This window comes from Cebidichthys violaceus, unplaced genomic scaffold (genome assembly GCF_023349555.1).
Source record: "Cebidichthys violaceus isolate CVI_PGR_0920_01 unplaced genomic scaffold, fCebVio1.0.p SCAF_72, whole genome shotgun sequence".
In the NCBI taxonomy this organism is placed as follows: domain Eukaryota; kingdom Metazoa; phylum Chordata; class Actinopteri; order Perciformes; family Stichaeidae; genus Cebidichthys; species Cebidichthys violaceus.
The window spans coordinates 232501-245443 of NW_027176950.1; the positions used below are offsets into that span (position 1 = coordinate 232501).

Sequence of the window (12943 nt, forward strand, 5' to 3'; positions counted from 1 at the left end):
CTAAAAACATATTGATTACAGCTGCTTTAAAAATAAAGGTATGACCTCTTATATAGTTGTCATGCCTCATATTAGTACAGAGACAGGACAAACCTGTGTGTATAAACCATAGACCAGTGAGCAACGTTAGCATAGCCTAGCACGGATCGATCCATAAAACAAGCATTTTAAAAGTTGTTTGCTTGTTGTCTTGCGAACAGACCGGACAAAGCACGAATTCAGACTTTTTTGCAGGTCTGCATCATTACGTAGTAATTTCGGCATCCCTTTTATCCGTTTATTGCAGTTAAACAGATAACGGTGACTATAGCTCAGTGAAATATGAGTTTGACATTAAATTAAATTGAATTAAACGTTAAAATAGGAGAATGACAGAGCTAATAGGTGTGCACGTCACCACATCCCACCACCAACAGGATGGATGCAGGTCGGACAGAGTGTACTGTACGTACAGCACAGCGCACATGTCCGGTCAAGTGCTGATGCTTGTTTGTCTCAATCAGCGTGTCCTCGTTCCAGGGTTCATAATGAGGCAATAAACTATCTTAATGCACTCCAGAGGACATTTCCTCCCGCAGTTTGCAACACCGGACGGTCAGTGAGCGGAGCTGTGACAGGGCGGCTCGTAATCCGAGCACAGAAGCCAGTCAACAACCCAGTAAAACATTCATTCTAAATCACAAAGCTGTTATATGCAAAGTAGGTAGTCCTGTGTTTGACATGATTGAAGGCCCAGGATTATTCTGGTTCATTACAACCCAGGTCTTATCTTCTATTACCATGATATGAACCAATCTGGGAACACGGTGACATCTGTAAAAACAAGTCAGTCAAGGAAAGCAAAGACTGCTCAGATATCCAGGTAGAAAACAAAGACGAACTGTAAAATGATTACCCAAAGTCAGCTTAAACTGACGATGTGTTTCTTGGACTTTGTTGTAGTTTTGTGGCCACATTCACAGATCTGATCAGTTACTGTAGTGAGTGCCATGTTATAATTACCGATAGAGACGATGGACAACATTATAAAAACAAGTCTCATCATGTATTAAAGGAATAGCTTGCTTGGCATTTGAGGAGATTTACAGTTGGATAAGAAGATTAATACCACTCTCATGTCTGCTGGTTACATATGGAGCTACAACCAAGAGACCGTTAGCTTAGCACAAAGACATGAAACAGGGAGAAACAACTATGCTTTAGACTTGAAACTAGAGATTGATACTAAAACAAGTGTTCCTTGTAAGCGTAATGTGAGCCAGAAGACACACTGCGTAATTTCTCCACCTCTGTATTCTATTTATTCGCTTGCTTCCTCATTTCTTGTCAAAGACTTTGTCAGCTGCTTTTTCCTTTTGCAGCACTGCGGTGTTCATAACTGATGAGTGGCTGACTGTTTGGGCAATTACCACAAAAAAAAAAGAAATGATTAAAAACCCGTGGTCCCAACGCCACAATAAGCCTTTAAGCCTTCATAACCACTTCATGCTCCTCTGAACCAGCTTGCATGGGAAACACACAGCTATACCGCAGCTCCCTGCAGGATGGGAAGCTCTGGCCGCTGGCCCAAGTTAGTGCTTTAGAGGAAACTTTCCTCCTTTTATTGTGAGGCTCAGAGATGCATAGGTTTGCACTCTTCTCACTCTCTCTCTCTCTCCTCAGTACCGCTCAGGGCTTACAGCTTGAAGTGGGAGCTAATGAGACACTGAAGTAGGTTACCAGCCCGCATTAGAGCAGGAGAACAAATTCTGCTGAAATGAAAATGTTGTACGGCTCAATCAAGACGCCCCGAACCGCCGCTCTTCAAACAGTTAATTAGGTGCACTGATGGTATCGATTGCAGCACCGACGGTGAAGGTGGAAAGACGGATGGCTTATTTGAAATCTGTCTTGAATGTGACGCCGCTGTCTGTTCTGGAAGCAGCTACCGATGTGTCTGAAATCTGCACGGGAGATTTAGCACCACAGCTCGCCGGCATCAGCGAAGACGTGCAGGTCACGTGTGAGGAGGGAGGGAAACCGGAAGACAGAGGCTGCTTTTTACTCACATCATTACTGATTTACACATTCAGAGAGGGAGTATCACTGCAATACACATGATTTTATACAAAGGGTTTTATACAGGTCTTGGTGTTAGGTGTCACAAACTTAAATTCCTTCCCTTGGAAATGTAAAACTGCAGCAGAAACAATTAGTTAATTGACAGAAGATTATTTTAATGATCTTTTAATAAAGTTGAGGTATGGACTGTTTGTTGGACTAAACAAACATTGTGAAGGAGTCGCTTTGGGTTCTGGGTAATTGTGACGAATATTTCTCACTACCAAACAATCAATCTATTTGTGGAGAAAATTATCAGCAGATTAATCCATAATGAAAATAATCATTATTCGCAATTAAACCCTAATTTTATACATACGTATCAGATATAATATATAATAGTATCATAATAATAGATGATACTTTTACTTCTAATACTTTAGTAACATTTTCCATGCAGGTCTTTTACTTGTAACAGAGTATTTTTATCGTGTGGTATCAGTACTTTTACTGAAGTAAAGGATCTGGTTGTCCTCTCCGAGGAGGGCTGCTTGAACACTCAGCAGAAAAATCAATTTTTAACAAAACATTTGGTCTATTTTCACTACCGAGCTGAACAACATCTTTTTGTCCTCTCCTCTTCCTCTTCATAGAGGAATGTTGCTTTATTCATGCTGGAGAGCCGTCACATTAAACTCCATGAAAATATAATGAATGCTCTTCTTTAAAAACTGCTCCAGATCAGCTTTTATAAACCAAAACCAACAGAGAGTGTATCTACTAACAAGTATTGTGTGTGTGTGTGTGTGTGTGTGTGTGTGTGTGTGTGTGTGTGAGAGATGTTCTTCCTCTGAGCCATAGAGCTCCATTAAAAACACATCAGTGAGCTTCACTATTGCTCCTTCATCACCATGAACACACACACTGTAGTTTGTTCTGACTCAATCACACAAACACCGTCCTGCTGCCACAAATACTCACTATAGAGCACCAACTGTGGATTCATCCGCCGCTGAAAATAGTCCCCAACAAATGCTCTATTTCCTCCTGTTTGTTTGATAAAATCTACGGTGAACTAAAGTTTTTAATCCGGATTTATGCTTTAAAATGATTGAATCTCTGCAGTGAAACAAACACCAAACAGCTCACGGCTGCAGCAGAGCACACGCTCTAACTCTAAAAATAAAAAAGTAAAATATATATATATATATATATATATAAATGTAGTGCTATTGAAGCGGAAGGGGCAGAGCGAGACGTAGTGTTAAGAGAAAGATAGAGTGTGAAGGAGAGACAGCTGCTGAGGTCAGCGGAGACGAGAGGGTGAGGATACTCTCCCCCTCTATCCCCCCCCCCCCCCCACGAGCTGTCTGGACTCTCCACCAGGGACAGGGGGAGAGATTTAGACAGGATGTGAAATATTGAGTGGGAAGAGAGACTGACAGCAGATGGGAAAACTGAGAGAGGGCACGAGGTAACAACAAAAAAAAACACCCGGCGCTGCTCTTCACCGGTGTGTTGGCTTGCTTTAGGGGAGCAGGTCGCGCAGTCGGCTGGGTAACTCGGGGTTAAAGTGGTTTCCTGAGGCACCTTTGGTGGTTTTGCTGGGATCCGAGCTTCAAGCCACGAGCTGAGTATAAGGGGGGATACGAGGACAGACAGACAGCAACCTCCTCCTGTAACAGGCTGTCGTCTTGACGCAGATTGTTTGGGGTTTTGCAGTCAAAGGTCTGCTCCTCCTCCTCCGACTCACTGATGTTCCTTTGTCTTCCCTCCTGGTGGAGTCACAGCTCGCCATCGCGTCCACGTCAAACAGACAAGACTCCGGTCATGAGGGAGGGACGGTTTTAAGTCCCTGCTAACATTAAACTTTTATTATGACGTTTTAAATTTAGAAAAAGAAGGAAAGACAGAGCAGGAAGGCTGGGACGAGTCTGTCAGTCGGTCTCAAACAAACACACAGGTGCAGTTCATTATGCAAAGGTTTAGCAACATTAAATATTAAAAACAACAAGTTAGGAAGAGAAAAGAGAGGACAAATACATCTCAGAGGTAAATATTGTACTTTATACTTCACTACATCTCAGAGGTAAATATTGTGCTTTATACTATACTACATCTCAGAGGTAAATATTGTACTGTATACTTCATCTCAGAGGTAAATATTGTACTTTATACTTCACTACATCTCAGAGGTAAATATTGTACTTTATACTATACTACATCTCAGAGGTAAATATTGTACTGTATACTTCATCTCAGAGGTAAATATTGTACTTTTTACTTCATCTCAGAAGTAAACATTGTACTTTATACTTCACTACATCTCAGAGGTAAATATTGTACTTTGTACTGTACTACATCTCAGAGGTAAATATTGTACTGTATACTTCATCTCAGAGGTAAATATTGTACTTTATACTATACTACATCTCAGAGGTAAATATTGTACTTTATACTGTACTACATCTCAGAGGTAAATATTGTACTTTGTACTGTACTACATCTCAGAGGTAAATATTGTACTGTATACTTCATCTCAGAGGTACATATTGTACTTTTTACTTCATCTCAGAAGTAAATATTGTACTTTTTACTCATCTCAGAGGTAAATATTGTACTTTATACTACATCTCAGAGGTAAATATTGTACTTTATACTTCACTACATCTCAGAGGGAAATATTGTACTTTTTACTTCACTACATCTCAGAGGTAAATATTGTACTTTTTACTGTACTATAGAATATGATGCATTGCTGTAGATTAAACTAGCCAACAGGATATAAAGGAGTTAAATTGAAACACATTAATGTAGCAGGAATATTTTAACAGTAAAGCACTTTACTGATAACTATGTTTTGCTGATAATACTTAAATACTTTGGTATGTTTCCTTTACAGTGTGTTCAAACAACGTATTTGTACCATCAACTCCTTCCTCATAACTGTCTGCACACAATTCCTCTTTTGTGTAACAGTTTATACTCCGTTCGGTAGAAATTGTTTAACACAGCTAACGATAGTTTCTCCATTCATTTAAAGGTCAGCTCTGTCGAGGCTTGTTATTGGTCAGCGGTGCAGATTTACTGCAGTGTACTTCTTTCTCTCCACGAGGTTTTCATCTATTATCCAAAACTTTTTTCTTTGCTGCTTTCACTTCTGTCGTCGTTTGTTTTTTGTTAATTTGTCTGGTGGTTCTAACCCTTGAGAGGGATTTGAAGATCTGGCTCCATGTCAGTTTCTTTATGGCACTTAAAGTGCTCTTTTCATGATTTGTTTGGACATTTTGAGGTTAAACATTCATAATGGCTCAGAAATGCCAAGCACTGTGATAAAGTAGTGTGTGTGTGTGGGCATATAGCTGGTTATTGTGAGGCTCTTTAGGATGCATTAAATCACAAACACACTAATCATCAGAGGCATTTGAGCAGACTAAAAGGAAAAGTGTGAATATGGTTGAATAACTGTGCCTGTGTGTAGTGCATTTAAAGGAATAGTTCAACTTTTTGGAACAATTTTACACTCATTTGCTTTCTTTCTATGAGAGAGATTGACACAAAATGTCTCATGTCTGTGCTTTAAAGCGGCTTTAATCAATAATTTTGTCTTAACAAGGGATTCATTCGTCGAGACAGTAGCTTAGCATTGATGGTGTTGGTGGGACAATAACTGCTGTATGAGCACTACAGTGGGATGAACAAACAGCTACCATTCACATCATGGGTATCAAACAGTCTGTATATAAGAAGTGGACGTAGTCATCGTGCTGTCACTCATTGGTTTCATGGACTGATGTTTTGAAGCCTTCAGTTTGGCGTTTTGGCAGTCACCATCTTGTTATTTTGCAACCAGTGAACAGGAAGTGACCATATTTGGACAGAGGAGGAGTGACATAGAGGTGCCATATACGTCTCTGGTAGAGACCTGGACTTCTATACAACCAGAGGAGTCGCCCCCTGTGGGTGATTTTGTGTCTCTCACCTCGCCACTGTCTTGTGGTGTACCGCAGGGCTCGGTTCTGGGGCCTCTGTTATTTTCCCTTTACTTATTACCTTTGGGACCGATTATAAAAAGTTACAATGTTGCCTATCATTTATATGCAGATGATATCGAACTCCATCTGTCATTCAAACCCAGCGAGGCCTTCACATTAACTAGGCTCCTGGACTGTGTCAATGCTATCAGAGACTGGACGGCAGAAAACTGCTTACAACTTAACAACAATAAGACAGAGGTTTCTAGTTATTGCACCAGATGAGTTTGTCTTGACGATCAAGCACAGTATTGGTCCACTCTCCTCTGCTGCCCATTGCAAGCTGCGTAATCTAGGGGTTATTTTTTATCTATTCATGTCGTTTGACCCCCATGTTAAGCAGCTGTCCAGATCATGTTTCTTCCACCTAAGAAATATCAACAAACTGAGATCTGTAGTATCAACACCTGAACTAGAGATGATCATACACGCCTTCATCTCTTCACGCATCGACTACTGTAACACACTTTTCTCATCACTCAGTGTAGCTGCTCTTAACCATTTGCAGGTAATCCAAAACGCTGCCGCCAGATTAGTCACTAGGACAAATAGACGGTGTCACATCACCCCCATACTCCCACCTCTCCACTGGCTCCCTGTAGCATTTAGGATACACTTTAAAATTCTCACTCTCATTTACAGAGCACTAGTCTACACGGTCATGCTCCTACATATGAAGCTGATCTACTTCACCCCTATTCACCCGCCCGCTTTTGAGGCAGTAGCACCAAGCCTGTGGAATGCTCTGCCAGAAAAACATTTCTGTTTGTGTGATGGTTAAAAACAAACAAGAACCAACATGTTGATTCATTGATTCAGGCGAGCTGTGTCCCCTCTGCGCCCAGCCTTTATGCTAAGCTAAGCTAACCACACCCTCACTGGAACTCTGACATTAACAGACAGCTCATCGGCATTCTTCCCAACATGTTGAACTACTCCTTTAACTCGTGGCAGTACACACACACACACACACACACACACACACACACACCTGGTATCCTCCCCTCACCTCACCAGTCTCTCTCCCACAAGACTACCACAGAATACTAATTTGCCATTGCGAGTATATTTTTAAAAAAACGTGCATGTGTGTGTAACCTCGAATGCCGCTGTGTGTGTGTGTGTGTGTGTGTGTGTGTGTGTGTGTGTGTGTGTGTAGGTGTGTGTGTGCGTGTGTGTGGAAGAGGCAGACTGTGATTTGCTGGCGATGACTGAGAGAAGGGAGGGAAGGAGGGGAGGAGGTACGCATTGACGAAGCGAAAGCAGAGGGAGGCAGAGAGGCTGAGCACCGTTCCTATCAGCTTCGTTTTGCGCTCTGCGATTCAGGCATCCAGCTCTCTCCTTTCCTCTCCCCCTCTTCCTCCTCCTCCTCGTCCTCCTCCTCCTCGTCCTCCTCCTCCGCAGCAGGGAGAAGGGAAGCGCGGGATTGGACGTTTGCAACAGATAGATAGATAAACGAGGCATCCACACATCCACTCACACACACACACACACACACACACACACACACACTCGCAAAGACGAGGAAGGCATGAGAGACATCAGCGGCGTTTTTTTTTCTTCTCCCCCCCAAAACACCCACAACCGCGGAACGTACGATGGGGAGAGACTGAAACCAAAGGGAGTCTGAGAGGAAATACAGACTGAGAGAAGTGGATCACAGAGGAAAGGGTTGGGGGGGGGTGCAAAACCATGACAGCGGACCTCCACACATGGACAAGAGAGATCAGGAGGAAGAAGGAGTGAGATAATCTGACTGTCAAACTGATGGTATCCATTTTACGCAGGGAGCAACAGGAACGTTCAAATATCTGATTCTTCAACAATCCGCCTCTTTTTTCTTTACGTCTCGTTTTTGGGGCTTGTGACGAAATGGAGCTGGCTCTTTTGGATTCTCTGTTCTGAAGTCCGAAGGCGGCCGTCCTTCCCTCCCACCCCTCCGTATCTCCCTCTACTGTGTGTGTGTGTGTGTGTGTGTGTGTGTGTGTGTGTGTGTGTGTGTGTGTGTGTGTGTTTCTTTTAGCCGAACTGTGCGTTTGTATTTACTGTGTGTGTGTTTTTTTTAATTTTTTTTACTTCTTGATTTTTACGCATTTGGCGCCCATCTGTTTCACGCTGGCTGTCCGTTCACACCTCTGCCAGTGTTTTATACCATCTGCGAGAGTGTCAGTGTGTGTCAGTGTGTGTGTGTGTGTGTGTGTGTGTGTGTGTGTGTGTGTGTGTGTGTGTGTGTGTGTGTGTGTGTGTGTGTGTGCAGGTTTTAAGGATTGTGTCGTCGCTAAAAGGTGGCAGCTGGACAGGTGTCACCTTTGGGGTAACTTGGCAGAGGCTCGCATCCCGCTGAGACCGCGCGTCGTTCACCTCCACACTTCGCCTCTGAAACCGCTTCCTGAGCGGTCGCATTTAGAGGAGAAGCTCTGGATTTTATCGTCGCCTCGCCTCCTTTAAAGTCGCAGCGAAAGAATTGGTTTCTGTACATGTATAATACATGGCTGCCTCATCAATAATTCAGCGTCATGTGGGCACCCCGGTGTTGCCTGGTGGGCGTTGATCAAGACACTCAGGGGGGCGAGACCGTTGGGGGTTTGATGCCCGCTGATCGTCACTGACAGCAGTCTGATGTCTCCACTGATCACCGGCTGCTTCCAGTAACAGCTGAATTCACCTCCAGCTGTCTGTTGGCACACTGGACAGCATCCAGATCAGACCAGCCCACTTCTTTTTTCTCTTTGGATCAACTTCTTTTTCCTGCTGGACTTTGAAGAAATTGAAGACTGAATCATTGGGGGCAGATTATTTTTTTGAATGTCCAGCGTCTCTGGAGCATGATCGGTGTTAACAGCCTGCACTCTGCGGGGCGCCTTCGCTCGCGCTCTCTTTGCACCGTGCGCTACGGGAGGGACTTCCGCATGATGGACCCGTTTCGCTATCCCAGAACGCCGCGCTCGCGTTCCCTCAAACCCCTGGTGTTTCCAGACCTGCTGGGGAAGGCTCAGGACGGACAGAACCACCCGCAGGCCAGAAAGAGGCGGAAGGTACCAAAAAAAAACCCCGTTATTTCCTGTTAGTTCTTTTTACTTTTTCAAGTCATCCAGGCCACATCTTCAAAATAGACGAATCCTCAGAGATTCATCATTATTTCTTTATTTCATGACACGTGTCATAACAAATTATATTGTACCATAAATAACATTGATTAATAGTTGGTCTGAAGGTTGTGGATTCATCATTGCAGCCACGGTTACTTCATCCTAACACAACAAACCATTATACGTTACATATTCTGAAACTAGGATTGTATTTATTATTGATTTTGATGTCGTAAGCAGTTTGTATACGTCCACATATGGAGTGTGGAGCGTTTGAGTGCCAGCTCAGTACACCTTGTGTAAAGCCACCACTCAAGGCTAATGGCTCTCATTCGCTGGCACTCGGTGACGTTGATGAAGCAACTAGGTGAAGGTGACAAACATCCATCCTTGTCTCAGTGAGCCTGCAGACTGAATGACTCTGACTCTGTACTCCACCTCCATCTGTCTACCTTTTCTTTCCTTTTTTAAGACCTTCCTCGTCTATCTCTAAATCCACAGAGCCCCTCTGCTGTTGATTCTGTTGTGTTCCCTTAGGATTCACATTTACAGAGTGTGAAAAATGCTCTTCAGGAATAAACTCAGCTGGAACACAGTTTCATTGACACTAAATCTGTCCCATTTTGGCCTGGGTGAAATATAGAAATATATGTATAATTATACATTAATCACAAGAAAAACGTCCCATGAAAGAAGATGGTATTGTGCTCAACAATAGTACTTGTTAAGGTTTAGCAAACAAAAGTACTTTATTAGGTTTAGGCAACTAAAGTACTAGTTAAGACCAAGCTACAAGTGGAAGCGCAGTGATCTGCTGTGGTTGTAGTGGAAGGCGTCCTCTAATAGAACCACAATGCGTCCGTTGAGTATGCAGTGGTCCGTGTATGCGTCCGTTTGGGAGTATAACCGAGGCTTAAGTTCATCTCATACAGATACTAAAAGGTGCGTCGGTATCAGACGGCGAGGGCCACTGACCAAACGTCGGTATTTGACGGGTTGAGAGTGAGAACGGGTTGTTACGTGATAAGAAACTATGTTTTAGGTTCGGGTCCATCGGTCGGACAACAAGCAATTTTGTATAGTCACCTTTTAGCAGTTTTTGAACATTTTATAAACCTAATGAAAAAAATATTCTGCAGATGAATCAATAATCAGCCACAGCTCTATTACTCACTGTATACATATTAATTCATACATAACTAATGTTTGGCTGCAGGGTAAATCTAGCCAGAGTTTTGTTTTATTGTCACATCTTTTGAAAATGAAGCACTTTTCTTCCCTCACACATGATGGACTGGAGACAGAATATATGTTGCTGTTGTTGAACATCAGTAAACCTTGTCCAGCTTACAAATTCACCGTTAATATTTGATGTTGACCAGATTTGTGCTACAGAAGCAGTTTGTCTTCCACTTTTAAAACCGTCCGACTCTGAGAAGCTCAGCTGTATTTCTCGTGTGTGATTATTAAAATGTATGAGCACATTTAGTTTGAATGCTAAGATATTTACAGTAGGCTGATGGAAACCAGAACTAAGTCTGGATGGTCGTTAATATTCATGGGAGTATTTCTGATTAGAAAACTCTGGGAATGAACCTGATTAGGCACGCCGAATCAAACCCCATTATAAATCCAATTTCATTCGACTAAAAGTCACAATGCAACAAAATCATATTCATGATAGGTTGGAAGTCTAAAACAGCAAGAATCCAAGTGAGGACCATTAGTGGCAGCTCTTCGATCAAAGGAACGTAATGGGAAATGATCGATTTTAGCTGAGAGCGCGGTCTCTTCCCCCTCTTGTGGCAATTATGGTTGCGGTTGGAGAGTACAGATGGCGACCGGTCCGCAAGGAATTCAGAGGTGAAGGAGGTGGTGATGAAGAGCCTTTAAGTGTCCTCTTCATCACCTCTGCTGTCACTGCTGTCTATCAGCGGCCTCCATCTGTGTCTTAGAGTGTCCGGTCTGCAGTAGCTGGAAATCGTCCACAGGTCTTGATTGTCGTTTCAGATTTCGAGGAAGTTGAAGCCCAATGTGCTGCATTTCTAAAGCCTTCCAGTTCCCTCGTTAAACTCTTTTATTCTCCCTGCTGCTACTTTTTCTTTTTTAGTGTTGATACATTTTGATGATAATGGAAGTAAAAGAGGTTTTTTTTCTTCCAGAGAGAGGAAACAATGACCCCAAAAATAACGATAAAAAAGAAAATCTGGTGCAAAGACGTGAAAGGGAATCCAATCACTAACAAGTTGGAATGAATACAAAGAAACATCAAGATAACCTAAATAAAGTTTGTAGAAATTAAACCAACATGCAGAAACATGACTTATCCCTCCACAGTATTACAGTATGTCTGGTTAAAATAGACAAAAGCTGCAAATCATTGAGCAGAGCTGTTTTATAGCAATATGGATTTTTATATGAGTTTTACTTTGATTTATCAGGTATTTCATTTGATGGCTTTGCCAAAAACCGACACTCCTGTCTGGTGATTTTATCCAGAAACTCTTTCTAAATTGATTTTACACGACATTTGTACAGTGTTTTCATTTGATGTTACTTTGTACTTCTACACTGCTACTTTGTTTCACACATCTTACATTTTTAAAAATTGCTGTACTTGTTACTTTACAGATTAACGTGTTCTACACAAAATACAGAGATTCACTGTTTATATGGATCAAAAAGCTGAATGAGAGAATCATCCCCTTACAACTGCTGTTTAAATAGTATGCTGAATAATAAAGTAGTTGGAATGCAGTGTCTTATACACAATTTACATTATTTTTTTATTAGGCATTGATGGCCTACAGATTATTTTCAGGCCTGTAAAAAACGTTTTGTAAACAGCACAATACTGTTTTAGGCCATAGCCTGATTATAATTGAAACTACAGTAAACTATACTTTATATACAGTGCTCTACTGTATTATAGTGTATTTGAACTATACACAGTACAGTAATTTAATTTGTACAGTCATTTGAAAAACCTCTAAAACCGTCAATAAAAATCTATTTCATTACTTATATTTATGTAATAAATGTACACATGTCGATTAGATTCAGATTGACCCAGAGAGACGTGATCACAGCAAGAGGTTTTCACTGTATATTATCTTATTATAATACTATATCTTAATGTACAATGTGGTATTTTACCAATAATAGATTATCAACCACTGCTCCTATCTGCAACTAATGAGTGTTATCATTCATTAATCTGTCTATTGATTGAATTGATCATTTACTCTTTAAAATCAAATGTTGAAAAATGTCCATCACGACGTCGTACTTCAAAATGTTTTGTCCGACTAGCCCAAAGTTGTTTACTAATGTCTTTTTCCTGTTTTCAGTTTTCATCGATTTAGTTGTTTGTTTGTTTTTTTTTGGTCTTCATGTTCTTGAGCTGTAACTTAATTTTGCTTCTCGCTGGTCGATGCGTTTGCGTCAATGTCTAAATTATTTATCGGGCCGATTGATTTGCAGGTCCGTCAATCGACAGGCCGGGTGCTCGGCAGATAATGGCTTTGTAACTGATGTTGTGGTCGTCGACTGATTGGATGATTGATGGATTGTTTGGCAAAAAGAAAACGAGTTAAGCTCCGGCAAAAGGGCAGTATGAGCAGCGAGGGGAGGGATGGCATTTCTCTGAGTAAGATTTATTGAATGAAGCCGTCTTGCTTACTGTGCAGCTTTCACAGAAAACCACAGTACACCTGTAAGATGTGATCAGCTGAACCGTAGCTGCAAACATATTTGTCTGAAAATGTGATTTTCTTGTTT

General features: G+C 41.7%; 1 protein-coding gene across 4 annotated transcripts in view; it reads left to right on the forward strand.

Moving 5' to 3' along the window:
• LOC137891924 (PH and SEC7 domain-containing protein 1-like) overlaps positions 1 to 12943 on the forward strand; it is a 49102-nt gene that overhangs the window by 17128 nt on the left and 19031 nt on the right. The window contains exon 1 of one of the 4 annotated variants that reach the window (XM_068736763.1): positions 7352 to 9109. The exons of the other annotated variants lie outside the window; for them this stretch is intronic. Within the exon in view, the coding sequence (XP_068592864.1) occupies positions 8900 to 9109 (210 nt within the window). The 5' untranslated portion in view covers positions 7352 to 8899. Of the gene's footprint in view, positions 1 to 7351; positions 9110 to 12943 lie in introns of those variants that run through there. 4 annotated transcript variants of the gene reach the window in all.